Raw genomic sequence first — 26,944 nt, 5'->3', positions numbered from 1 at the left:
TCTACTATCTGCTGATCCAATGCTAAAGCAACTATACGGGATATTATTAAAAGAATTGAATGTATGCTTAATTGTTTACTTGTTTTAGGTGGTTCAGTATTGTTTGCTTCTGCCCAATCTTTACACTTTAACAAATAACGATCGTAATAACTAAGCAAGATGTTTAATTCGAAACTTGTTATTATAATTTATGCATTTTACCCTTTTCCGTGTCCTATTCTATTTCGGTTTTGATCAAATGCAACACCAGGCACCAATATTAAATCCAAACCTTCTTTTGTTTCTAAAGCATTTTCTCTCTGTTGATCAAGTGGTGGTTCAGGTATACTCCACTTATTTACAGGAAGCGATTCAAAGTCCTTCAAACTATTAATCTTAACCATGTCCATATTATGTTTGGTACATCGAGGTATAAAACAATTTTTATCTAGCAATTTGCATAAAATACAACAGTACAGTATATTTGTTTGTATTTGTACCTGTGTTTAGTAGAAAGTGTATTATCTTGGTTGTTACAATTTCACAAGTAGGCATACTAATATAGATACTTATATTCTTTGCTCTTTTAAATTGTTCCAATTCTTTCAACTTTTCAAATACTTGTTCAGCTAATACAAATGTCACATTTTATTCTTTATAAACAGTGCTTACTATTTACACTGAGTCAAAATATCTGCTGAAGGCAACTTTTGTAAGCGAGTTGCAATGTCCTTTCTTAATTGACGTTTTAGACTAACAATAGTTGCATTCATAATGAAATAATATCAAAAGAAAAAAAAAGTTCTCTCCGCTACATCACATCTTAAAATCTGTATCTCAATTGTCACTCACTCGCACAAACGTATACTGCTCAAGAAAATAGTTTTAAGGGGTTATTTGTTTGTATTTATTAATTTACAAGTTGGAATCAAAGTTTTTTTTTTTTCTTTAGATCTTTTGCATAGCAGCAATATCAACAGATTGGACATAGTCTTCTAAACCAGTGATCAAATCAGTCAAATCATCCAACATAACCTTGTCATCTTCAACAACACAGTTAATTTGGAGCTTTCTAATACCATAACCAATGGGAACCAATTGGTGGCCACCCCACAAGAGACCATCCATAGCGATATCCTTGACGGCTTTGGTCATGGCTTCCATATCAGTTTCATCATCCCAGGGCTTGATTTCAAGAGTAATGGTGGTCTTGGCAATAGTCTTGGGCTTGTTGGCCTTTTTGGCATTGTATTCAGCAACACGTTGAGCCTTAATTCTTTCGGCTTCAGCATCTTCTTCTTCATCAGAACCGAAAAGATCAATGTCGTCTTCGTCTTCAGCAGCAGCGGGAGCAGCAGCTTCTTCAGAAGGCCTGTGTTATAAAAAAAGTCGATAAGCTTTTGTTTTATAAAAAAAAAACTCTATTTTCAAAGCATTACTTGACTTCGGAGAACCACTTGTTGACATTAGCGAATTCAGCAGCAGGAGCAGAACCTAAAGCCTTGGCAACAGCAGCATCGGCTTCAGTGGCCTTCTCATTTCTAAGCAAAACAAAAAAATAAGCCACAAAGAACATAAGTTGCTGAGAAAGTAAACTTACGAGGCAACGTATTTGCTTTCGGCAAGAACAGCTTCAAGGATGTGAAGAGCCAAAGGAAGTTCCAAAGTAACAGACATTTTTCGAAAAAAAAAGATACAGAAGTAAAAAAGAAGAAGCAAAAAAGAAAAAAAAAAAAAAAAAAAAAATTCTATAGTAGCTCAACTAATTAAAATCCAGATGTGATTATTTATTTTGAAGAAAAGACTGTTATCAGTAAGCTATTCCCTTACAATGGATATCCATATTGTTTTATTTGCTTCTTTATAACATTTTCTTTTTTTAGTTAAGAATAAAAAGAATGGTAAGGTTTTCTGCTTATTTATCTAGAATTTTGCTGAACAATTACTTGTATAAGCCACAATTAGAATAAATGTTCCTTATTTGCTGATAATAGCAAGCGCGATTAAATGAAATGCTCCTCAGAATGATTACTACTTTTAATAGGTATCATGCGACATTTGAGAATAAGTAAAATTTCATGAACTTAAAGAAAAGCTATTTGAGGTTACTCCATGATCACTACTTTATAATTTACAAAGAGATTTTTTTTAAAATAAAATCAAACATCCTGAAGAGAAAGTAAAAAGCGAAAATTATATTTTTTGAATGAGTATGCAATCATGAAGTTTTAGATGCACTTGTAAACAAGATTTTATTTATATTTATGCCAGTTATAAGTAGGTTTGTTATGTGTAAAGCGACTGTTGTTCAAGAATATTTTTAGAAACAAGTGGTTAATCAAGGTGATATAGATTGAGTATGATAAATAGGAGTTGTTTAACTAAGTGATGATTTTGAGTATGATGTAATTAAGTTTCTGATTAAGATAGAGTAGACCAGTTAGTAAAAATGTGCAAAGCAAAATGTCGTTAACGTTTCTAGGATGCCTCAGTCTCATATCGCTTCCCCTGCTCAAGTTACGCGGCGAGTTTGCCCACCTGGAATGGTACGGAATGCTATTCCATATAGCCTGTTTCGGGTCTAATGGGTCCTCTAAGCCAAGAAGCAACAATTCGGTTAGCCTTAAGCTACAGCGTAAATGCTGCAAACTGTTTGCTATTTGAATTGTTTACCCACCTAACGCTTCAAGGTACCAAACTATCAGGCCAAGAGCTCTTGATGTAAAAAGATATTTTAGGAGAAGAGGCAAGACAAAACACCTGCAATGCACATTTTATAACGAGATCCAGTGATTGTATAGAGTGAGAACAAGCGCACCAAAAGGTAAAAGAGTTTTATAGCATCAGCAACTAAAATACATTTAGTCAGTTTAGTGCCAAACTATTGTTATTTTTTTAAGCCATTATACTTTAAGCTATTTGATTTTTATAAGAGTGGTGTAGCAAGTGAGGCCATGAAAGTATCAAAAGCAAGGAGTGATTGATAAGAGCAATAAGGCCGTCATTTTAGGGAGAAGAGTATTTAGGCCATTAGTTTTAGAGAGAAGAGTATTTGTTTTATAAAGAAAGAAAGAAAGAAAAATGGTAAAAAAAAGCCCTTTAAATAGTTTTGCTTGAGGGCCGGCCCATTCTTTATTTTCTAAGAATTCTATTTTTTTCGTCCACAAAGAGGATGATAAAAAGGGGGGGAAAATCCTAAATGAATAAACAAAAAATCATAAATCATTTCTCTTTTTTATAATCATTATTCTTTTTATTGTAAAAGAGCAAGAAATGAGTATCATACATAGTTTAAGCTTAAAAGCATAGAAAGATTTCTCTTTAACAAACATAAAGTGATATTAAAAACCATTATATTTATTTTTGGCTTATTTGCGCACTTTTTTACTTGCATGAATCTCGTATGAAATTTTAAAGACCTACATTTTTTGATTATTTTCAAATATGTACAAAATAAAAGTAAAACTTGTATCTAACATCGTAAGTTTTCTTATATCCCTATTATAGCACACACATAAATAGCTTTCAAATAGATAAAATGATTTAATCAAAAGAAAAAAAAGAATCCTCTCCCATTTCTGTGTGTGTAACACACATGAGATGGCAATTCAGACAAATAAATAATAAAGCGAAAAGCAAGTAGTAATTTTTTCATATAGCTTCTATTTGTTCACTTTCTTTTTTTTTTTAAAAAAAAAAAAAAAAAAAAAGAACAAGCAAAATACTGGTTTATGAGAATAAACTAATTTATCAAACACTGTGTTTTTATTTATTAAAAAAAATGCATAAAAAACTTGATTTCTTGTTACTTTTTTGAGGCAAATATAAACTATGATACAAGTATATAAATAAAATGAGAAGTGTTGAAGTAAAACGACATGATCCAATTTTTTAATAATTGTGGGAGATGTCTCATGTTAAAATGTAAACTAACTAGGTTTTTATCTGATATAAAAGGGATCTTCTGTTCCGAATAAATAAAGGCATGTTTCTAATAATAATAAAAAAGTTATCAATGAACCCTCGAAGCGATATTTTTTAAAAGGAAAAAAAAAGGAGTCGTCAATTTATTTTTGTATGCTGACAACATTTTTTTCATATATAATTTTTTTAAATAGCACGATCCAATTGCTAATATTCCTTAGACTTGAAGCACGCTCTGATTTCTATAGCAAATATGTTTTCTTTTCGTATTCTAAACAAGTTTGCTAAATAGATTATAAAACCCTATTTTATTGATAACCCCACGACATCATTTCTGACAAGAAAGGAGATAGGTTATTCCGAATATTACCATATAAGCCGATATTGAGCCATAAGATGATCAATTAATGCCTTCTACCGCAATTCACGATGTTTATTGTATTTGAAATAAAGACTAGAGGAGATTCTCAAGAACAATCTATTGTTTATTTTCATTCCTTTAACTATATCATTTATGTAGTCTTTGTTAAAAGTATATGTAATGTTAATTTATTCTCTGCTAATGACTTTTTTATGTATAAATTTGAAGAACACATACCAATCAGCTTTACAAAGCAAGAAGACTTTCAACTATCCATTGATAGCTATGAATATTTTGCTAAAGTCTTCATTAAACTTTTGTCGCTCACAGTGATTTATGGTTTGGTTATTTCCTAATTTCATCTGATGTCAGTTCTTATATGGAAAAATATTGTTAGTCATACTACATGAACCTATCATATATATATTATTAAGCTTAACTAGAATATAGAACTAAGGCAAGAGCAATGCTGAATCCGAAAAGTCTTGAAGACATAAGAATAATTCTACACTCATAAAATTAATGTTTATTTTTTAGAGAAATTATTTGAATATGATACCTATTACATGAAATTAAAAGTAGTTTTGTTTTTTTCATATAGTAAGAACTTATAGAGTTCTCAACGTTTCTCCCAGTGATTTGACCATCTTAATAAATAAACTGCGCGAAACAGTCGTGTTTCAAAAAGCTTGTAGTTTAAGCAATGTAAATATATAATCTTTAGAATTAAAGCTTTATTATATATTAATCATTGAGGTAACCAGTTGAAAATCCGTATATTTTTAAATCCTTCCTTAAAAACCTAAAGATAAAAGTGGATGTGAAGACTTGGGATCAGTATAAGCAAGCGTATAATACTGAGATACACAATTAATAAATTAAAGATAAAGTTTGATGTCACTCTTAGTTAGCTGCTCAACCAAAATGAATTTATAATATACTATCACAACATTTTTCATCATCTAACAGTAAAGTAATATATAAACAGAGGCAATCTGTAGTTATTAGACTCTTAAAAAAGATATACTATGGTTTTAAGAATTATTTATTAAATTATGGAAAAAGAGCAATTAACACAACAGTATTTGAGCACACAGGTATATAATGAAAGTATAAGTAGCGAGATCATCTAAATAATTTTACAAACTAATGACTCTTTCTATCTTTTCAATCAGCTAAACTTCATTTTCGCGTAATCAAAACAAGTTCAAAGAATTCTTCTTATTCACTTTTCAGATCTTCGCTTGCCCTTCTTTCTACGCGATGACTGTCTTGTTTCAACTCTTCCGCCTTCTAATTCGGGATCTGTCTGCACCTTTCTTCTAGCTTCTAAAAAGAAAATCAAATCACGTACTTGATCATTAAGTTCTGAAATATTCTTGTTCGCAATCTCTTTATTTTTTAGCAATGTCTCGTTGCTTTGTAATAATGTATTGGTCATCTAAAGAAAAAATTAATTGATTACTAAAAGTAGTTTATAATACAATATCAAGAAATGTTACCTCTTTTTCTTTTAGCCATAAGCCTTTTACTGTTTCTAATTTTTCTTTCCACAATTCATGGCTGTTCTCAGCATGTTGTTTATTCTTTGTCATATTTACTAATTCCTTTTCCTTTAATGAAATTTGATGCTCAATGCATTCGTTTTCTTTGTGTATGCTTTTGGTTTGTATTTCTAGCTGCTTAATTTGAGTAGTAAGCTTTGATAGCTGATTTGAAACATCATCTATTTGATCTTCATAATAAATGCGTTGTGAATCCAACTGACTTGTAAGCATATAGCTATATTCTAATGCTATTGCTTCCGCCTTTTCTTGCTATAATAAAGCAAGATACGCATGTTAAAGATTTACATCAACAACGACAAAAAGTAGTTACCTGAGATGATTGGTCGGTGGTATTATTATCAGGTAACTCGACCAGCTTACCATCTGCAACATTTTGTATCAACCTGTGTACATAGCCATCACTAGCATAATCCCATACACGTTGTGAAGTAATCTCTAAAGCATACACATGGTCTGTCGCACTAAAATGCTCATAAGCATGCGCTGTTTGATATCTACCGCAACCAACGTGTCCACATATCAAGCATATCCAGAGATTATCCTTAGTTTTACATTCAGCACATTCATTTTCATCGTCATTGCCTGGTCCCATTGTCCTCTCCTCTGCTTCTTGGTCCAATTTACTGATGCTGCTAGTAACTGCATCTTCCGTAGTTGCTGTTGTTGCAATCTTCTTTTGTGAGTATCTGCAAACAGGGCAACTACCATCTCTCCATTTGAGCAGACAGTGACAGTGAAAGGTATGTTGGCAAAAGATTGTCAAGATACCAGACTTATTCTCATCCAGCGGCTCTAAGCATACAGAGCATGTCTCTTCCATGTTCATTAAAGAAAATAGTGTTTGAGAACGGGCGGTGTTCATTTCAATGAATTCTACATAGAGGATTTGACAAGTTTCCGGCTATAAAGCGCATAAACCATGTTATTTTTCAACCTTTTTATTAATCTCTTTCACTTACGTCTAGTGAGCTAAAAGGTCTATTATTATATTGTTTAAAATAGATATCGGCTGCTTGAGTCTCTTTGAAATTTAACAAAACCATATAACTGTCTTCTGTCTCTTCCCTTACTAAATCATTAGCTTTTTTTTTAATTCCTTTTATTTTTTTAAAAAGTACCTAATTACTCTATAATGACTGACGTGAGGCTCTACAGGGGTAATAAAAGCTAAAAACTCGGGAATAGAGATGTGAAGAGGAATAGAATGTGTGCATAATATAGTATCGTTTGTAGAAATAGTTTCGAGTGATGTACTGTTTTCATTCTCATATATTAGTTTTAGAGTAGCACGATTATTCTCTGTTGCCTTAATAGTAGCAGAAGGTGCACCTTTTATTATATGTTGCATACTAAAATAAGAGAAAAAGAGAAAAAGAAAATGTGACGTTAATGTCAATCGTGATATGCCGTTTTACTTGTTTCCCCTAAGAACAAGGCTGAATTTTAAATTGAAGTTTCTAACATTTATATTTTAGGAATGCACAAAATTAATATTGCTAGACATACGACTCAGCAGAAATGTACCACTGATAACATTTGCATAAGACTGATATCTTCTTTGTTCATCTGTCTGTTGATGAAGGTTTATTTTGAACATCATTATAGCTTGATAAACATTATTGATATGTGCTTCAATCGTGTTGGCAAGTTGAATGACTTCAGCTTCTTATTTTGGAATCTCAGCTACTTTACTCAATGGCATTATAATCTGAGGAAAGAAATAAGGGGCTAAATCATAGTTATTGAAGCTTGAATAATAAATTCGATTGATTTTTGCTAATGCTTTTGTAAACTATAATATTCTTTGCATTTTTAAAAGATACATGTGCTTGTATGCTACCTGTCATATACCATTAAAAGTCTAGGCAAGCACAAAACATCATATCATTATAGTATATTTTTACCTTGTATGACAATCCTTGTAAAATAAATGAAGTAATAAAAAGGTCTTTTAAGCTTTTCTAATGATTCTTCAATGCCCATAGTATAGTATACTATGATCATAAGCCACACATCAAAGCACATTCATGCAAATTTGTGGATAATAAAATTGCCGAATGCGTGAGAAGTTGATCAATTGACAATTACTAACAGATTTCCAAAAAAAAACAAAAATAAAAGGAAGCAAACGATTTTTTGCTTGTGTATCCACTTTTTTTTATCAAATTAGTTTGTTTTGATATGCTAAATAGTGGTTTTCGTAGAGCACATAATTATATCACAAAACGAAAAGTAAAGCATAAAAAGGAACAAATAAACCATTAAATACTCACCGCCATTTTTTTTTTTTTCCTTTTGTTATAGCTTACTCATGGCCATCATCACAGTGAGGTAGCAGATAACAAAAGATTTGTTCCTTTTTTCATTAATATATAAATTTATATGCAGCCTAGTGTTTTGGTGAAAAAGGAATTGGCATCTCGCCAGCTTATTTTAAATCGTCCACGAAGATTAAATGCTATAGATATGGAAATGGTGGATATCATTTACCCTCATTTAAAGGTTTGTTTTAAAAAAAAAGTCTTTTTTTAAGAAGCGCTCAGGTTTTTTAGTCGTGGGAATTATCAGATTCTCAAGCTAAAGTGATTTTTATGAAAGGTTTAGGAAGAGCACTTTGTGCAGGCGGCGATGTAAAAGGTAATTTTTTTTTTTTCGAATATACGTCAAAAAGGTTTATCCATAAGCTTAAAAATACATACTGTTTTTTTAGATTTGATCAAAAAGGTCAAAGATCCTTCAAAGCATGATGACTTAGGCCATCAATTAGATACAGAATATGAAATGATTCACTTTATAGCTACAATGAAAAAGCCTTATATTTCTGTTATGGATGGAATTGCAAGTATGTTGGTTTAACTAAAGAGTTAAAAGACAGAATACACCTCTAACTTGCTTCGTTATCTATTAGTGGGTGCAGGAGGTGGCTTACTATCGGGTCTTGCACCTTTTAGAATTGCTACCGAGAATACACAATTTGCCATGCCCGAGACTGCAATAGGATTATTTTGTGACGTAGGAGCAAGTTTCTTCTTATCCCGTTTAGATGGAAACTTGGGTCAATACATTGGAATGTCGAGCAGAATTGTAAAAGCAGAAGATGCACTGTAAGCATATCTTACTATTAAATAACTTCTAATCAAAAATTAAAAAAGCGGTTGAAATTTTAGATTCTCAGGTCTTGCTACCCACTTTGTACCATCCTCTCGACTTGCAGCACTCGAAGCTAAATTGTCAGAGATAGAGTTTATAAGCCATGATAAAGTACACGAAATAATTGAAGAATTTGCTGTAAAGAAAGACCATAAGCCCTCAGTTTATACACTTTACGGTGATACTCTAAAAACTATTAACAAGTAATCATTTTATATACACTGTTCTGTTAGACTATTATTCATGCTTTTAAACTATAGCTGTTTTAAGTATGAACATGCAGAGAAAATCATAGAAGCTTTAGAAAAAGATGGATCACATTTTGCAAAGGAAACAGTTGAAACAATTCTTAAACGTTCTCCAACAAGTGTGAAAATCACATTGGAACATATTCGTCAGGGGTCTAAATTATCCTTAAAAGAATGTCTTAAAATGGAACACCGTCTTTGGCAGACGGTACCTGTAAGTGTTTTTTTTTTTCTTATTCATGCTTTGTGTATATGATTTATTGATTTTAAAAGTTTGCACATGACTTTGTTGAAGGTGTTACATCCCATGTTGTTCATAAGCAAATACCTAAATGGAACCCTAAAAGGCTAGAGGATGCTGATATCGATGACATTCGTGTAAAATTCTTTTATGCCAATGTCAAAAGACAACTTAATTTTATGAATTCACGAGATTTTCATCATTTTCCTTACGCCAGATACGGCTTACCAACTGAAGAAGAAATACTTGAAGTTCGGTCAAAATACAATTTAACGTCCGTTCAAGATACCGTAGCCTGGTTTCAAGAAAATCGTAAAGACAAATATGGAGTGCGTGAAAAAGTTGAGGATGTGCTTTATAGACGAGAGGCTTAATTATAGAGAAAAAGTTAGACACGTACTGATGCAGAAAAATAAAAGCCTTAAACAGGATGACTATCCTAAAAAGGAATTTTTAACCCTTATACCTATGATTGTCATTTGCAACAAATTCATATAATAAAATAATCGAATTAATTAGTAGTAATGATAGTAACAATAAAGCAGAACTGGAGAAGGATCATTTTGTATTAGAATTCACCTTCTATTTACTTAAAAATAAAATAATTCCACATGTCCTGAAAATGCCGAAATATATAGTCATATAGAGCATTCTACACATTTATCTCAACACAGTAACTTTTGGAGCCGACTAATTGCCAACTTGTCTAAAACCCTCCTTTTTGTTTTTTCTTTTTACAGTCAGTGTTTATTGAAGAAACATTATACAAAAAACCTGTCAATTTAAGATCGTTAGTATGCATCTATGAGTATGTTACAAACGCACAACTTCTAATGGTATATTGCATTTAAGGAGCTGGTGTACCTGGTTGTTGGGAGCATAGCAATAGCTATTGATCACGCTTCAAAGATTCCGGGTAACAGCATGCATTATCGGCAAATCATAACCTAAATATAGTAAGATTAACTTCGGTAATCATAGGGATATTATGCGAGTTGGAAGATCAAATGGTGTTACTATGTAATATTTTTTTTTGTCGATGAATATAAAAAGACACAAAGTTGTAAGATTTTTTTTTGTTTCTTGGAAAAAAAAAATACCCACTTTATCCTAGCAAAACATGGTGGCCCCTCTTCACGTTGTAAGATAATTTAAATATAAATTCAATAGCTCATTTTTTTATGTTGTAGAAATACTTTTTTGAAGACAAAGCTTCTGTAACAGTCATAATGGGGTGCGATATTAATTTTATTAAATGATTTTATATAGGAAGACCAAATCTTGTATGAAAGGGCGAATAAAATGCGTCTCCTTACTTTGAATAGGCCAAAAAAGCTAAACTCTTTAGACACATCTCTTGTTCTTCATTTACTAAGATATCTCAAGGTAAATGCAATAATGTTCAATTTATATAAAAATGCAACTTATTGATTTTATTTTGTTGCAAGACTTGTGAATTTTCTAGAGACATAAAATTGGTTCTTTTAAAAGGAAGTGGAAAGACATTTTGTGCTGGTGGAGATTTGAAACGTAAGAACAACCCATCTCTGTAGAACAGAATGCTAAATTAACTTTTCCCATTAAAATAGATGTCGCAGATATGTTTCTCGATGCTCCTGATGCTTATACAGCTTTGTCAAATATCCGAAATTACTCACAAATATATGGAATACTTCATTTATTAGCTACCATGACTACACCAGTTGTCACTATGATGGATGGGATTACCTGTAAATCTCTTCTAAGCTAAATAACATATTAAATTAATTTATTCACCTATTTTGATATAGATGGTGCTGGCTGTGCCATCTCTGCATTTTCTCAATTTAGAATTGCTACAGAAAATACTTGCCTTGCTATGCCTGAAACTGTCATTGGCGCATTTTGTGATATGGGTAGCAGCTATTTCATGTCTCGTTTGGACTGCAACTTGGGTGTATACTTGGCCCTCACAGGCAGATCTTTGAAGGGCGAAGATGTTTAGTACAGCATTTTTTAGATATTTCGAAAAAGAAATACTTATTCTTTCCTTTCCTCTCATTCATATAGTTTATCGGGCTTTGCCACTCATTTTGTACATTCTTCAAAATTGAAAGATTTAGAAGCTTGTTTGGCTGAGATTACAGATTATGATTTGGAGTCGATCAACTGTATCATTGAAGAATTTGCTGTGGATAGAAATCATAAACCATCCAACTATACTATGCATGGTGAACTATTGGAAAAGATAAATGAGTAAATATGCGTTTAATTAATCTTCACTTATATCCTAAATATGCTTTCTTTTACTAGTTGGTTCCATTACGATACGGTAGAAGAGATCATTGACGCCTTAAGAAAGGATGGATCTGATTTCGCACTTAAAACAGCAAACACCATCTTATCTCATTCTCCCACTGGTCTCAAAATAACATTAGAATCTTACAGAAGGGGCAAAGCTATGTCCATTATAGAGTGCTTCAAAATGGAAACTCGGATTTGGCATGTTTATCCAGTAAATATATCCTTGAAAAAAAAAAATTGAACAGAGTTATTTTGGATATCTTTCATTACTAACTTTTTTATAGTATTTACCTGATTTCAAAAATGGCGTCAGTACTAGGTTGGTTGAGAAAAAGTTACCTCAATGGTCGCCAAGTACATTGGAAGAAATTGATTTGGAGCTTGATATTAGAGCAAGAATATTCCATTCGTTCTCACATTGGACTTTCGATTTAGTCTATGAAAAAGACTATTTTGAGCGACCTTTTGAATTCACCTTGCCAAATGAAAAAGAGATTCTTGATGCTCAATTGGTATACGGTCTTAACACGATTGAGAAGGCAACTAGATGGTTCCAAGAAAATAGTAAAAGAAAGAAATATGGAATTGTTGAAAAAATTACAGATGTTTTTAATAGACACAATAGGTAAGATAATAAAAATAGCGTATAGAAATCATCTTTTTACTTATTTTTCCTTTGTCTTATAGCCACTTCAATTACCTTACTGCAAGACTCTAAGCTATATTGACTACTGTTACTAATATTGTTATTTGGATTGCAACTTGCTGGCACTAATTATATGTTTTCAATAAACTCTATATTATCATTTAAAATAAAGCACTTACGAAGCCATAGCAGTGGATTTGATCCCATCACAGTGCACCAGTTTTTAAATGGTCCCATGTCATATAGGTTAAGGTTTTCTGGCTTCATTGTTACTATTTCAAAGTCTTGTCCGCTTTCATCGAAATTCACACGAAATGATACAGGGCGATTGGCTACATATTCAATGCTAGTTTGGTTTTTTAAGATGTAAAAGAAATGTACTACTGTGAACCCTGCTAATGTTAAGCCAAACATAAGGCCTCTATATAGTCTATATGTGAGTTTACTGATATTGGTTTATTGGATTAAATAATCCTCTTACAAAAAAGTAATGATGTACAAATGGTAGCTGATGTTTATATCCTGTGATAAACTTTAGTTCTCTTTTAATTCGGTAGCTATGTCTATGTTTTTTTAGATGAAGTGCACTTACAATTCCTTTTACACCTGTTAGTAAAGGTACCCACCTTCTCATCCTAATAGTCTGCAGCATATTCCAGAATATATAAAAAATACAAGAAAGGTATATTTTATAAAGCCTCCAACAAAAATGCAATGTAATCTGCCCAATTTCTTTTTTTATAACCTCATTTAAAACGGGTAATACTATTGAAAGAACCCACAGGCAGTATGAAGCAACGTATAGAACGAAAAGGAAAAAGTATTTGTAGTTTGTCTCATCAACACAGCCATTAATCCTAAAATTTTCTTTGTTTATCTAGCAAGTTGGGATGTTTCTATCCGCTTACCATACACAATGACTAACATTATTCTTGTTAGCATCAAAAGCACTTTTATGTTCACCAATACACTTACTGGTCCATTTTAGGTGCACATTTGTTGCAAACTCTGCAATGGTGTGTTCTCTCTGGCTTGAACAATTCACATTTAGTACAGTATATAGGTTCTCCATTTTGTTCACATAATAATATGCTCTTTGCAAGCAGATCCTCTTTGGGTAAGCAGTAACTCTTAGGTATTTGGTTTGTCCTGTTGACGAGCTTGATCATAATTTTTGAATAACAAACCAGACTCATTATACATAATAATACTGTAATTATAGCACGAGAAGCTAGAATAATGTAAGCCGTGAAAATCGTTATAAATAGGTAGCTTCTTTCGGTTCTTACTTGTTTTCATGCTCGTCATTTGCCATAGAATGTCATTAGAAAAAGAGCATCCTGTATGCAGTCATTGATGAGCAAATAATGAAGTTGTGTTTTTATTTAATACCAAGGAAATGAAAAACACTTTGGTAGCAAGTATAAATCAATAAGGTATAAACCAGAATTGTCATGAAAATGCTTAATGAAGCATTTCTCATGTTTTTGAAGGAACAAGTAAATAAAAAGCTAAGTGGATCGGCTTCTAAAATTTTATGGCCTTTTACACTCTATCCTCACGTGAAGACACAATAAAAACTACAGGAGCAAAGTATAATAATGAAACTCAAAGATAACTCTCGTGGTATGTTTAAGAGGTTTCTCCATAAAGGATACATGGCTGAGTGTTTTTGATCCTACATTGTATCAATTTTAAATAAGCCAGTTTTGTTGAGAGGAGTGTCATTTTCTGTCATAAGCCCTCATACTTAAAATTCTCAATACGATTAGCTTTGCTACCGAACGTTAAGGTTTTTACATGCCCAGATTCAAGTTCTATTTATTGCTTTAGCTCATTCAAGTGGTACATGTAAATATAACTACCCCTTACTGCGTACGGAAGTTGAGAGAACACTGGGAGCGATATTGAAATGTACGCTTGGCTCGTATTACAGAAATACTAATAGAGAACACAAAATAATTTTGCAAATTCCTCCTTAAGCAATAGCTTTAATATATAAGAAGGACAAAAGGCATCATAAGATGATAAATTCTATCTATAAACATCTGCAGAACTTAAAAGAATATGTGATATGTTAATCTGTTTGATTGTTATGAATTGCATTTATCAACTGTCGTAGCTAATTGATATCTTAGCTATCATGATTAATGCTCCCAACCCTTACATCCAGCATTGAATATTCCACTAGAATCCTGAAATAGAATAGAAAGCACCTTTAGGGTGATAAATTAAATCTAATTTATCCAAGGGTTTACAAAATTCACTGTCTGCATTTCTCTCGCTTGAATGTCTTGAGCAGTGTCACCCTTAATGAACTAAAGATAATTCTCTGGTACATTTCTAAAGGATGTATGCTTTATAATAAAAAGAGAAGGTATGTTGCTTCAAGAAAATTCAAGTTGGTTCGGGAGCAAAACAGTTTACGTTCGTATATTCACACAATCCTCATAATGCCCTTCACACTCCGAAATATGGTTTATAAAACAGAATTTTTGTGTTTCTCATGGCTAATTGCCATGTTGACAAATAAAAATGGAAGAAAAGAGGAGATCTCTCTGGTATAAAACTGCTGTATTGTTGATTTTTTTATGCAACTTTTCTCGGGTTTTGACGGTTAGACAACCTTTTCCAAAAGTGATCCGATTTACTCTCCTCCTTAGATTAAACATAAAAAAAATTGAGAATAGTAGTTCATCACTAATAAACATTATCTTTTACTTTCTAATTATGATATCTTCGCTCCTTAGAAATAATACTAAATAGCATGAAAGCGACAACTAATTAATACAAAGGCAGACTAGCAATCTATTGATAATAAACATTTATCTGTTTCATCATTAAATAATGTTTTCAGCTTCCTTTATTCCGATTTTATATATGTCTACATTTCTCATTTTTGCATAGGTGCACTTTCAAAAAGATTAGGTGACTCGTACACTAACAACACTATATAACACTTGTTGTTTTGCTCTTGGCTGCAGCGAACTGCATATGGCCGATCAAACTGCTCTGAAGTAAAGATGCATTTTGCCAAATACTAAATTTAACCCAAGATAAATAAATATACATTTTTCAAATACTGTGCTCATTTATGGCTTTCTATCTCTTTTTTATTATTATTAAAAAATAAATTAATAAAAAAATGCTGCAAAAAGAAGTACACATAGCACTACACTTCAGAGGATGACCTTTCTTTTGAAAAAGGACAATGAAGGTGTTTTTTTTTGAAATAGGGTTGCAGATGATCTAATTTTTCGTATCACTTGTTGCCTTAATGATATTTTGCAAACCTTTTCTTTTTCAAGTTCTTTCTTGGACAATAGATCCTGCTTGGTATTTGTTTCTAAACTTTCTGATTTGATCCTGTTTTTAATGTTTGAATATTCATTATTTTCATTTAACGTATCTTTGGGTTCAACTTCTACTTTCTTGTCTATATTGGTACAGTTTTTGTTAGTATTCAAGCTGTAAGAAATCCCAATTGTAGGGCAGCATTCGGTCATCTGTTCATTAGATAGGCTACCGTGAAATGAATTCATTTCTTCTGAAGGAACTTCAGTGGAGTCACATAATTTGATTGCATAAGGAGATTGCGGTTTTCCTGGTAGCTGGCGAGATACTGATACAATATCAGTAAAAGACCTTGTTTTCTGCAGTCGAGCATTAAGTATTGTCTTGTCATATATGTCGGCGTTATTTTCAGGCGATACAGCATCTTCAGAATAATTATCTTCTTCCGCGATTGTTAGAAATGGTTCATTGAGCTGCCGATGTTTTTCATAAAAATGAACTTCTTGTTTGTACAACTTTGCTTTTTGAAAAATAGTTCGGTAATTTAATAGTTGACATTTGCTGTATTCTGGTTCATACTCATAGACTATTGGAGGATCTGCTGAAAAGCTGACTCTCCGATCATTCTTTGTTGGTAGAAGCTCAGTATATTGTTGGCTGGCCCATAAAACCCTATGATAAAAATCTACTACATTAATACGGTTTCTTTCATGTTCTGATGGCCAATCAAGATGTTCAGCATATTCTGCTCTACTAATCGCTGTCATTAAAAGGTTATGTGGCGAAAGTAAAGGGAAAAAATGTTTATATAAAGAATAATAGATTAAATATATCAATAACCTAAAAAAAAAAGAAAAAAAGAAAGAAAAAAGAAAGATCGAGTAATCCTATTTTAATTGTAAAAGTTGAATAGCTCTTTTCAATGCATTGTCCATTCAAAATAGGGTTAATTAACTACAAGTGGCTATCTTTATCGCCAAGACTACTTGTATATTTATCGACCTAGGCTAGAGATTTAAGGGTTTGATGCAGGGAGAAATGCCTAATAAATTGTAACCACGCCTACAGGCTTATTCAATCAAAATAGAACTGAGAGAAACAACATTGGCCAATAAACAGCATACAAATTCATTAGAGACATTCAAATCTAGACTTATATATGTTGCTACTATTATAATTTAAAAGCGTATTAAGATTTCTATAAAAAGCCAGCAGGATAATAAAGAAAGGAAAAATTTTTATTTTTATACTTAATGTTATTGAGAGGCACTATGGAATGCAAATTGCTTAATAAAAAATAAGAAGTAAGCAAAAAGCATTAGATACAAACGATCATCATTTGTATCATTTCTTTACTAAAGAAAATACAACAATAATTACATTTCCTTACAAAAAAGCTTAATAACAAAATCACTTTGTTGATAGTATAAAAACTAGTTAAATCATCTGCTAGACCTTTTATAAAGCGGTTGACTCTTGCTATTGATAAGAAAAATGGCATGAAAAACACTGGCTTTGTATAGTTGTTAACCAAATGTTAAGCTGAAAAAAAATGGTAGAAGGTTATATATTTGATTTTAATGTGCTCTGTTTGTTGCTTATGTGGGGTTTCTTAAACTCGTGATAAAAATAAAGCCACTTTTTTAATATAAAACGCTATTAAGGACGAGGTGCTATATTTGACTTTATTTTTGTTAGTAATATTACCGGAGCTCTTTTGCTTATAGCACGTATTACTATTAAGCCATTTATCCATTTAGTTATCGCATATTTATAAGAACTGAATAGAAACATGAAGCACTAATCACCATCGAGTGCAATTGGAATTGTGCAATATCAACGTACAATTTATACAATTTACGTCACGAAACGACAAACCTTAAGCTATTTAAACGTTCACAGTGATAATACAAATGGTTGGCTCCCGAATTCCTGGGATTTGTGCCTGAATTAGGAAGCGTAACGTGTTTGCTTACATATAAGGCGTTTCCTTTTTTTTTTTTTTTTTTTTTTTTTTTTTTTTTTTTTTTTACTTTCTGCTATTTTGTCATTCTTAGCACAGTTTTAGTCTCGATTTTCGACACACACTATTTTGCTTTATATAATTAGCTGCCAACAACTTGCTATTAAAAAATATATCTTTTATGGCTACAATAGCAAAAAACTCAAATAACATTGACATTCTAGCTCCTGTTCCGAATATGGACACAACGCGCACTCTTTATGAACCTAATTATAAGTCAGCTTTCAGTATCAACGATTTAGGACACAAAAATAGAAATGTAGATATACATTCTTTAGTGGATAACCATGCTTATACATCGTGTGTTCAAAGCTACAAGGATATAAATATTAATAAAAATTCCTCTGGAAGGGCTCCAAAGACAATTAGTAGGTCTGAGTACAATGACTCCGCATTAATTCAGCAAGCATCAGAAAACTGGGCATCGCAAATACTTTGCGACATGACTGGATTCCTTTATGTTCTTTCTCCCAGTGGAAAGATACTTTATTGCTCCGAATCATGCATTCATCAAACTGGTTTTCAACCACAGGAGCTTGTTGGAAGATTCATGAGTGATTTTATTCATACAGATGATCTTGGTGTTTTTGTAAAAAATCTGTTTATGGCATTTCAAACACTTTCAAAGGTTAAGATCCATTACAGGTTCATAAAAAGAAACAATGATTACTTGTTACTTGAAACAGTTGGTCATACTAGAAGCGGGTATTCAAACCAGATGCCCCAAGCATTTTTCGCAACTTCTCAACCGTATCAGTCTTCAACATGTCATTTATTTGACAGTATATTGGAATTAAAAATGGAGAACGAGTGGCTAAAGAATCGTTTGTGTGAATTGTCAGCACCGCAGAAGCAGTCAAAAACCCTTGAATACAAAAATGAATTATTTTTATCCGCCTTGCTAGACAAAAGATTATATAAAAGTATAAACCAATGCTCTGACCAATATTCATATTTGCAAAAATCGCCTCTTTCATATACTTCAACTCAATATTCCTCAGATTTGAGTAATATGGGTGATATTGCCAAAGTAGATTTATGTATACCTGACTGTAGTTTGGGCGCATTAGATGCTAATTTTGTAAATGACTCAACGAATGATTGGAATAGCTTCCATATTACACCTAATATGTCGTACGTCATAACAAATGAACATCAGAACACTCAAAAAGACTATGCAAACGCAAATACATATAATCTTTCTACCAGTATACTTGTAAGGAAACACAAAAACTCATTGGATAAAGATATTCAAAACACTAAAAAATACAAGCAGACAAAAAAGGTAGCTATCTTTTTAACAAATTTATTCTTTTATGGATACTAAATGAACTATGTTTTTTTTTTTATAAAAGAAACAAAGATTTTCGAATGAATATATTTGCAATGACTGTGGAACAAATATATCACCTGAGTGGAGAAAAGGGCCAAATGGAGCAAAAACGTAAGATTCAATAAACCATGAGTGAAATAAGCTCACCTGATTTAAATGTAGTCTATGTAACGCCTGTGGACTTAGATGGGCGAAGAGAAACAAAAATATTTAAATATGCACTAAAAAGATACTAGATATGTACAGTTGTAACTTTATTGAAGACCAATCATTATTTTTGAAGTAAAAGATTATGATACCCTGCTTATGAAACAAAATAAAAAGACCGGTCTCAGAACGAGCTAATCACTATAAATACACAACGTTTTATTGCGTCTAAGTTGCAGCCCGCTTTCTCTTGTATAGATTGATTTACATTTAGGACAATTTGATGGGTGATATGGAAGACAATGTATTAAAAGAAATAGGCAATGTTAACAGAAAGCCAGTTACATCGAATTTGTTATTATATGTTACTGATCGAGCAGCAACGGCAGTTCCATGTTATCGACATGAACGTGGCAGTAGCAAAAATTCTGTAATATATACTACCTCTAGCGAGCTTTATCATAAGCTACCGCTCTTGTTAGATTTTATTACATATGTTGTGAAACAGTCTAATGTAAAAGCTGGTATTTTACTTGGATCACTGGTGTTATTAACTAAGATGACAGAAAAGCTACCTCCAACAGCGAGGGGAATGCCTTGTACTTGTTACAGAGTGTTTTTGGCTAGCCTGATCTTAGCGTCAAAGATATTTAACGATGTATGCCCAAAAAATTCATATTGGAGTAAACATGCAATTCATTTCACTGTATCTGAGATCAATCTTATGGAAAGACAGCTTTTAAGGTTGTTGGTAAGCTTTATAATACATCTTTAAACATGCATTCTAATGCTTAATACTAATATATATTTAGAAGTATCGCACACTGGTGAAATCAGAGGACATTGTGGATGTTTACAATGGTTTCAAGCTATTTGAACTTTCTCTACTCATTAGACAGAATGGCTACTTACCAGAAGCTGATGATGCGTATTTCACTACTCAAAAATCACAGCAATATAATGTAAAACCCCTATTTCTCAGCCCTGTTCAGAATATCTCTACTCTTAATCAAGTATGTGACCATGAAGATGATCTTGTATATGCAACTATTTCCGACAACCATAATGTAAATGACAACCGCCTCAGTCTAATCATGGCAACCAGTTTATCTTCAAACTCCTTGTCTTCTAGCTCCTCAGATGAGACTTTGGCACAAGATTCAAGTGATTCCATAGATGAAACTAAAGACAAAAACACATCATTTTTATACAAAGCCTTTGATGACTCTGATTATATCAATGGGTCTCTCTATTGTGTAAATAATTTATCCGAGAAATGTGAAATTAGTGAGAAAACAATGATGAAAGTACTTGGTGAAAATTCCAATGTATAATAATGCATAAAGAGTAAAACAAAAATCGCTTGTATAGCAAATATCTGTTTGCCTCTTCAAAATAGAAATTACTAATTAATAAACGGATAATAATTAGACGCATATTTTGTAATTTTTAATTCGTTCAAAGTGGTTTTATGAGATCTTTATAGTGTCTTCAAATATTTTTATTGCCATTCAACTTTTTATAAAGTGACACAAATTTTTTTGTTATCAGTCCAAGAAAAAATGAAATCCAATGGCAGTTGTACTGTAATAAAAATCAGATTTATTGTTATAATATTTATAATTTCTCCATGTCCATGCATTTGGAAAAGAGCTATTAGGAGCGACGAATTCACCCTCTACAGTTTTATGTTATTTTACCCTAATATGACCATGGCGATTACAAGCTATGTCATACATGATATAGAGCTTGTCAATCACGTTATTCTTAATGGCATACTTTATCAACGCCAAAGCATATTCGGTTCTATTACGAGTATAAGAAGTCTACCAATTTGAGATTATTTCAATATATACCCTTCTCCATTGTAAATGCTATGCAGTTTTATTGGAATCCCATGATGTGCACAATTCACGGAAAACACATCATTTTCATCAAATTAGCCATCTTTTTTTCTGTTTTTGCTGAGCGGTTTGAAACTAGTGTTGTCCTATGCCGAATACATAATATTATTTATTACATATTCTCTGACTCATTTATAATATTAACCATATGTAACATTTATATTTTTATATTATTTATTATATTTCATTATATATAGATTATTGTATTTTGCTACTGTATTTACATAATTTATTCCTGTCTTTTAAACCATTTGAATAATCTTGGAAATGGAGAATAATAACTATTGAACCCCTCAAGAAACTCCTCTTTTGTTTCAGCCAACTTATTTTCTTTGCATAATCCTAAAATTAATGATGTATGCAGCCTTCTACACTCTGAGACATCAGCACCATACTCTTCAAGCTTTCCAAGTTCTTCCGCAACTTTAGCAATCAATTGCCAACAATTTTGTTCTTTGTCCTTGCTCATAATTAGATAATAGTTAGATTTTAATCGACACAGCACCCCCCATAGTAGAAAAAGAATAAAATATACAATATTTATATTGCTCAAGCACAATACTAAAATTGATTTTGAACTCACTTCAGTTCCTGAATAATCTCATTTCACTTGTTTTCAAGTAAATATACATGATGTAACAAAATTGGAACCAGTTGTGTTGGTCTTTGTGATTCAAGGATTCTCATCCAAGGCTTTTGTAGAAGACAGTTTTAATTGATCACAGGACAAGTCATACTACACCTGCAAAAATTACCTTTGGGCTAAACCCTGTCGATTTTACTCCCTCGAAAGTATCTCAGCAAATGTGATGAGCGGAAAAACTATGATGCCAGTGGTTGCATTAACATACTTCCTTTGCAGCCAAAAGAAAAGTTTATTTGGTATTGAAAAAAATGAAGATCCTGAGTTAAGGCGTATACACCAAATCACTGCAAGATTATTTGAACCATGCTCAACAAAGGAAGAGGAAAATTATAATCATATGATGGATATAATGGAAAATACAAATAACCAATTTCAAAAAATTTCAAAATGCGCAGATGAACTTAAAAAGATTATGTCATTCTTGAAAAAATCAAGCGATATGCTGAAGATGGCTTCGAGTATACGGGCAAGAAAAAAAAATCAAATTGGTTAAAGACGATGAAGCTGGGACGATTACCCCCTATTGAAAGATTATTGACTGCAAATCTTTATTTTACAACCAAGTAACGGCAAGAACCAGGAAAATTTTCGTGGGATGCGTGTTATAGTAAAGGAAGAAGCCAAATTTGTTCGAACGATACAAGTGTTGTAGAACAGTAACTGATTGTAATTGACATTGGCAAATATAAGTCTTAATACAAGATCATAGTTAAAATATAATAAAGTACAAATTGATTTAAATAAGATCATATAATCAATTCTAATTAAACATATTCTTTTATAATATGTATTGTATTCATGATGGTTCTTTGATAAAAAGAAATATCAACTAAAATAACAAAATCCAATCCAATGTCAGGAATATTGCTAATCTTTCATATAATTGAAATAACGCGTAAAATAACGTTATTCAAATCAGTGAGGAATTCCCAGAATAAAAGATAATCTATGACAGACATACAAAAGAACAAATTAAAAGGTTTCATAATCATAATTAGAAATAACACTTGCTAAAGTACCTGAAGATTAGAAGAAAGCTTATAGCAGAAGATATCAAGCCACTCACTCAATAAGATATAAATACCTGCATTCAATTAGAATAGTTTTCTCTTTAACTTAAAATGAGATAAAGATCAGTCTCAAAAAGCAAAGTAATAAAAAAAGGCTTTCTTCCTGCTAAAATTAATTTGGATGCCGAGTATATTTTTGCACGTTCAAGCAATTGAAGTCAAGAGCAAATGTTATTGTTGATATTATTATTATTATATATTAATATTCTCCTACAGTCTTCTATTAATTAGTTTCTGCTATCACTTTACCGTATAGCGAACCTAAACATGACAAATATAGTAGCAACTGTGATGTAAAGGCAAACAGCAAAAGTATTACAATATATGGAGACCGGACAAGAGTTATTCGGACCGGTCACTTTTCGTTTTTGCTGCTTTTTTGTAGTTTAATCCAAGTTGTTCCTAGTTGTATATTTATACGTTGTTCTCTATTTTATTAAAGAAGGGTATGGAAAATAATGTATAGTTTAGTTTAATACGAGAAGAGATTTAAAAACCTTCATTTTAAAGAAGTAAAATTATACAGGGTAATAGGAGATATTGTAGAAATAGACTATTTTCACGGTATATTCTGATTACTGAATTCTAGTTTGATGAGCGCAAATAGAATGTTTTGAAGTACATGTAGCATAACCAAAACAAAACCTACAATCATCTCAGGGTATTTCTTAAACTCTTGAACAGCTTGGTTTGTCACAGAATGCTTGAATGCTTTTTTAAAAGTAAATCGGGTAATGTAAGAACTTGTCAACTCGGTTGTCCATATGATCAAGGCTGCAATGAAGGTTCGATTATGATTATAGGGACTTCCATCTTTGTCATCCATGTAGAAATAAGGATAAGCAGCTCTATTAGGACCAAAATGCAGAATATTGAACCAGCACAAAAATCCAAGCATGGACGTATTTTCTGCTAGATTACGAAGATAAAAGGAACGGGCAATCTTTGCTTTATATTCATCATAAGTAAGCGTAATGCCGATAAAACGCACCAGTAAGTGGTGAACTTGAGAAGTCATCACAAATGGATAGTATATACAGACCCATAGAAACGATGCCAATTGTACAATTGCAAATTGATCGACTGACCGTAATCTGGCAAATAAGTTTCTATAGAAGATAAAGTAAATCATAAAGAAATACAGCTTAAATATACTTGCAAGTGGATGGGACCTAACCTTGCGGTAAAGGATCCAATCAGTAAGAGCGTCCATAACATAGATAGCACCAACCCAACTGTAAACATAGACAATCGCATCTAATGAAGTATGAGGCAAAGTGGATAGAAAAATGTATGCATATATTGCTCCTCCAACAAGTGCAAAGAGGGCAACGCTAAGTGCTATACAAAACCATAAAAATCTTCTGTAAGATGCAGGCTCCTTTGTATTAGGTAAGTTTGTTGGTAGCCACCGGATATATTGCATCCCTTGGTCAGCACTGCCTACTGCAACCAGATATCTTGATTTTTGATCCATTCGTTTTTGGCGAATAATTGAAAAAGCAGTGATTACAGGTAGTGACATTGTAAAGAAAGTCAAGCAGATCCAAACAACAGAAATATCTCTTATGGGTGATATATAATAAAAAGCAATGCCAATAGCTTGGCTAATTAACCAAAATAAAATAAATGTAAGGATGGCACCTAGATGTTTTGGATACCACTATATAGAATGTTAATATTATTAGTTGTTGCATTAATCTTTTCTTTTCTTTTCTAGTTTACGTTGAGAGCATATATACTAAACACTTTTGTAATAAGGAACAAAGCCAATGCATTAAATGTTCCAAAATACCAAAACAAATAAAACCAAAAATTTATATGGCGAGGACTTCCATTTTTAGCACTTGTTGGATAGAGATAATCTATGTAATCACAAGGAATTGCTGAACAGTCATCAAAAGGAATAGGCATAGAGCACCAGATAAGAACCTGTATTAGTATTTGTTATTTAAGGTTATTTTTTCTCCCCGTGATAAACTCAGGGTCCTCACAATGACAACTGGAAGTATATTTAATATACATGTCCTTTTGACAAATGATTCTGTCCATTTCCCAACTCTAGACGAGGTCGGTAAGATTATTCTTTGTAGTAATGGTATTCTTTCATCAATATTATCCAAAGTTGAGGAGTCACTACGTCGCAATATCGTATCTGAACGCCACAAGTCGTCAGAGCTATACTTGTTTATTGTTTTTATTATTGTTTTCTTTCTAAAAAATTTCTTGCTTATAACTTACATTCCACAAGTCTTCGCTACTTCCTTCTTGAAATTGTACAAGCATGGAATGTCAACAGAAGAGAGAAAAAGAAAATTATACTACGACGGATGTAACAAAAAAAAAAAAAAAGCAACCAGATCATTACAAAAGAAGTAATAAAGTAACATAACCAATTATAGTTAAACTATTAATTTTATTACTAATAAACATAAATTTTTATTTACCAATTCAAAAAAAAAGACATAAGCGAGCGCGTGTTGCTTTTAATACACTTAATTGCCCAAGTCAGATCAAAAAAGAGTGCAAATGAGTAAAAAAAAAAAAAAAAAAAAAAAAACATCCTTTGGGTTCAAGGATATAAAAAGCAACAGAAAAATAAAAAAGGAGGGAAAGACGTGTAATAAACACCAATGTGAATTCTGAGGTAACCAATTTAAGGTTCGTTTTACGGGAAAGAGTGGAGATGAGAGAGACGTAATTTTCGATGATGAAGGCGATCGAACTCAAAAAGAATCTGACACATGGTGGGCCAGCAGAGAAACTAAGAGGAAACAGATTGAAAGGAGTGTGGTTTGAGAGTAGATAATAAGTTCAAAAGAAAAGACAAAGGATTTCCAATAGTAGTCGTCATTTGTAACCTTTGATGCATATCGAGACATCGAATAACATGTATCTTGGAAAGAGAGCAGTCAGGATGCTTGGGACAGGGCTTTGGTTGGCCGTCTGGTGGCCAACCAACTCTCAAATGGATACACCTGCTGTATTCAGAATAAATCATGGGTAGCCAAAAAATAGGATCCAAGGACAGAGAACGACGGCAAAGAGCAAGTAACTTAAATTGGGGATTTGATTGCCTTTGTAAAAGATTGTATTGCAAGGATTTGTATTTGAGGACCTTAAAAGAACGTACACAGTGGATGTCACCTAACTGTGAATAACGCAGCCATAGTACTATTTTCAAAATTTTGTGCCATTGGGATTGATTAAAATGCTATTTGATATGAGGTAACAGAAAAATTTCCTCTTTTTTTATGGATGATCATTTTAATGTTGATTAAGACTCATAAAAGAGAATAAGGATCAAAAGCGATGCAAGTGTATGAAACAATGTCTGCTACCTTATCTTGGGAAAAGACTCTTCGATTGGCTTCCTAATGTCTCAAGCTAGTGTCTCTTACACTTTTAACCGTTCTTTCTTCCCAAACATTTTTACTCTTGATTCCGAAAGGGCCTTTAGCTTCCACTCATTTTCTTTTGATCTGACCAGGCGAAAACGATGAAAACTAAATTATCATGCACCTATTTGGGGTTTAATTTTATTTTTAAATGAAGTAAATGTTTAAATGTATGAAACAGCGGGTTTCTCTGTTTTTCATCACTTTCTATAGGTTTTTGTGTTATTTGGAAAAGTATTCACAACACCAGACCTGAACATGCCTATTCTAAAGCGGTTACAAGCAGAACTCGCTGCAGTCAAGGCTGAAACCAACCGACCACAACAAAACGATTCCTACTTTGATCGGTTGTCTTAAGCTTCCACCGCCACTGTATCCATACATGCGTCTACTGTCATCATTTCCTGTCCACTTGCTTCTTCTTCATCATGGCAATTTAAAATGCCTACTAAACGTCCCTCATCTAGCGATTATTACTGAAGATATTGAACTGAGATACAATGACAGTTTTTAGAAACAAAAAATGCGAACATAAAGGAGAAGTATAAATCTAAAATAGTATGAGAGCATCTTACAGCCGATCTTGAGGATATTGAATTAAATCTCTGTAAGTAATTTAGTGGTCGTATCATCTATACTTATTCGTCTCATAAACATTTGATCAACAACCGCTGTGTATGTCATTAAAAAAAGTAAAAGAACTGTCTGCGGCAAGAATATCAGAGTAAG

General features: G+C 32.3%; 8 protein-coding genes across 8 annotated transcripts; 3 read left to right on the top strand and 5 right to left on the bottom strand.

Moving 5' to 3' along the window:
- Positions 1–197: 197 nt before the first annotated feature.
- Positions 198–752, bottom strand: RO3G_09792 (5-formyltetrahydrofolate cyclo-ligase; the record flags this gene model as incomplete). The annotated part of the gene is made up of 3 exons (XM_067664377.1): positions 198–427; positions 480–535; positions 652–752. 3 exons carry the CDS (start codon positions 750–752, stop codon positions 198–200), a joined length of 387 nt encoding a protein of 128 aa, XP_067520478.1.
- A 175-nt stretch (positions 753–927) lies between these two features.
- RO3G_09791 (uncharacterized protein) lies at positions 928–1,656 on the bottom strand (the record flags this gene model as incomplete). The annotated part of the gene is made up of 3 exons (XM_067664376.1): positions 928–1,351; positions 1,419–1,520; positions 1,580–1,656. 3 exons carry the CDS (start codon positions 1,654–1,656, stop codon positions 928–930), a joined length of 603 nt encoding a protein of 200 aa, XP_067520477.1.
- Positions 1,657–6,118: 4,462 nt separating this feature from the next.
- RO3G_09790 (uncharacterized protein) lies at positions 6,119–7,180 on the bottom strand (the record flags this gene model as incomplete). The annotated part of the gene is made up of 3 exons (XM_067664375.1): positions 6,119–6,733; positions 6,792–6,810; positions 6,951–7,180. 3 exons carry the CDS (start codon positions 7,178–7,180, stop codon positions 6,119–6,121), a joined length of 864 nt encoding a protein of 287 aa, XP_067520476.1.
- Positions 7,181–8,423: 1,243 nt separating this feature from the next.
- On the top strand, positions 8,424–9,845 carry RO3G_09789 (mitochondrial 37S ribosomal protein mS47; the record flags this gene model as incomplete). The annotated part of the gene is made up of 6 exons (XM_067664374.1): positions 8,424–8,469; positions 8,543–8,674; positions 8,741–8,936; positions 9,000–9,185; positions 9,243–9,444; positions 9,504–9,845. The coding sequence occupies 6 exons, from the start codon at positions 8,424–8,426 to the stop codon at positions 9,843–9,845; spliced, it is 1,104 nt and encodes a 367-aa protein (XP_067520475.1).
- A 746-nt stretch (positions 9,846–10,591) lies between these two features.
- Positions 10,592–12,472, top strand: RO3G_09788 (mitochondrial 37S ribosomal protein mS47; the record flags this gene model as incomplete). Its single annotated transcript, XM_067664373.1, has 9 exons — positions 10,592–10,612; positions 10,741–10,857; positions 10,920–11,001; positions 11,061–11,201; positions 11,262–11,454; positions 11,521–11,706; positions 11,764–11,965; positions 12,039–12,379; positions 12,442–12,472. The coding sequence occupies 9 exons, from the start codon at positions 10,592–10,594 to the stop codon at positions 12,470–12,472; spliced, it is 1,314 nt and encodes a 437-aa protein (XP_067520474.1).
- A 3,231-nt stretch (positions 12,473–15,703) lies between these two features.
- Positions 15,704–16,461, bottom strand: RO3G_09787 (uncharacterized protein; the record flags this gene model as incomplete). Its single annotated transcript, XM_067664372.1, has 2 exons — positions 15,704–15,766; positions 15,829–16,461. The coding sequence occupies 2 exons, from the start codon at positions 16,459–16,461 to the stop codon at positions 15,704–15,706; spliced, it is 696 nt and encodes a 231-aa protein (XP_067520473.1).
- A 3,460-nt stretch (positions 16,462–19,921) lies between these two features.
- Positions 19,922–20,531, top strand: RO3G_09786 (uncharacterized protein; the record flags this gene model as incomplete). The annotated part of the gene is made up of 2 exons (XM_067664371.1): positions 19,922–19,948; positions 20,010–20,531. 2 exons carry the CDS (start codon positions 19,922–19,924, stop codon positions 20,529–20,531), a joined length of 549 nt encoding a protein of 182 aa, XP_067520472.1.
- Positions 20,532–23,376: 2,845 nt separating this feature from the next.
- Positions 23,377–25,103, bottom strand: RO3G_09785 (uncharacterized protein; the record flags this gene model as incomplete). The annotated part of the gene is made up of 5 exons (XM_067664370.1): positions 23,377–23,765; positions 23,860–23,926; positions 23,995–24,480; positions 24,543–24,749; positions 25,059–25,103. 5 exons carry the CDS (start codon positions 25,101–25,103, stop codon positions 23,377–23,379), a joined length of 1,194 nt encoding a protein of 397 aa, XP_067520471.1.
- Positions 25,104–26,944: the final 1,841 nt, after the last annotated feature.

The sequence above is a fragment of the Rhizopus delemar genome, genomic scaffold, assembly GCF_000149305.1.
Source record: "Rhizopus delemar RA 99-880 supercont3.7 genomic scaffold, whole genome shotgun sequence".
In the NCBI taxonomy this organism is placed as follows: domain Eukaryota; kingdom Fungi; phylum Mucoromycota; class Mucoromycetes; order Mucorales; family Rhizopodaceae; genus Rhizopus; species Rhizopus delemar.
This window is presented reverse-complemented; position numbering and strand designations above follow the sequence as displayed.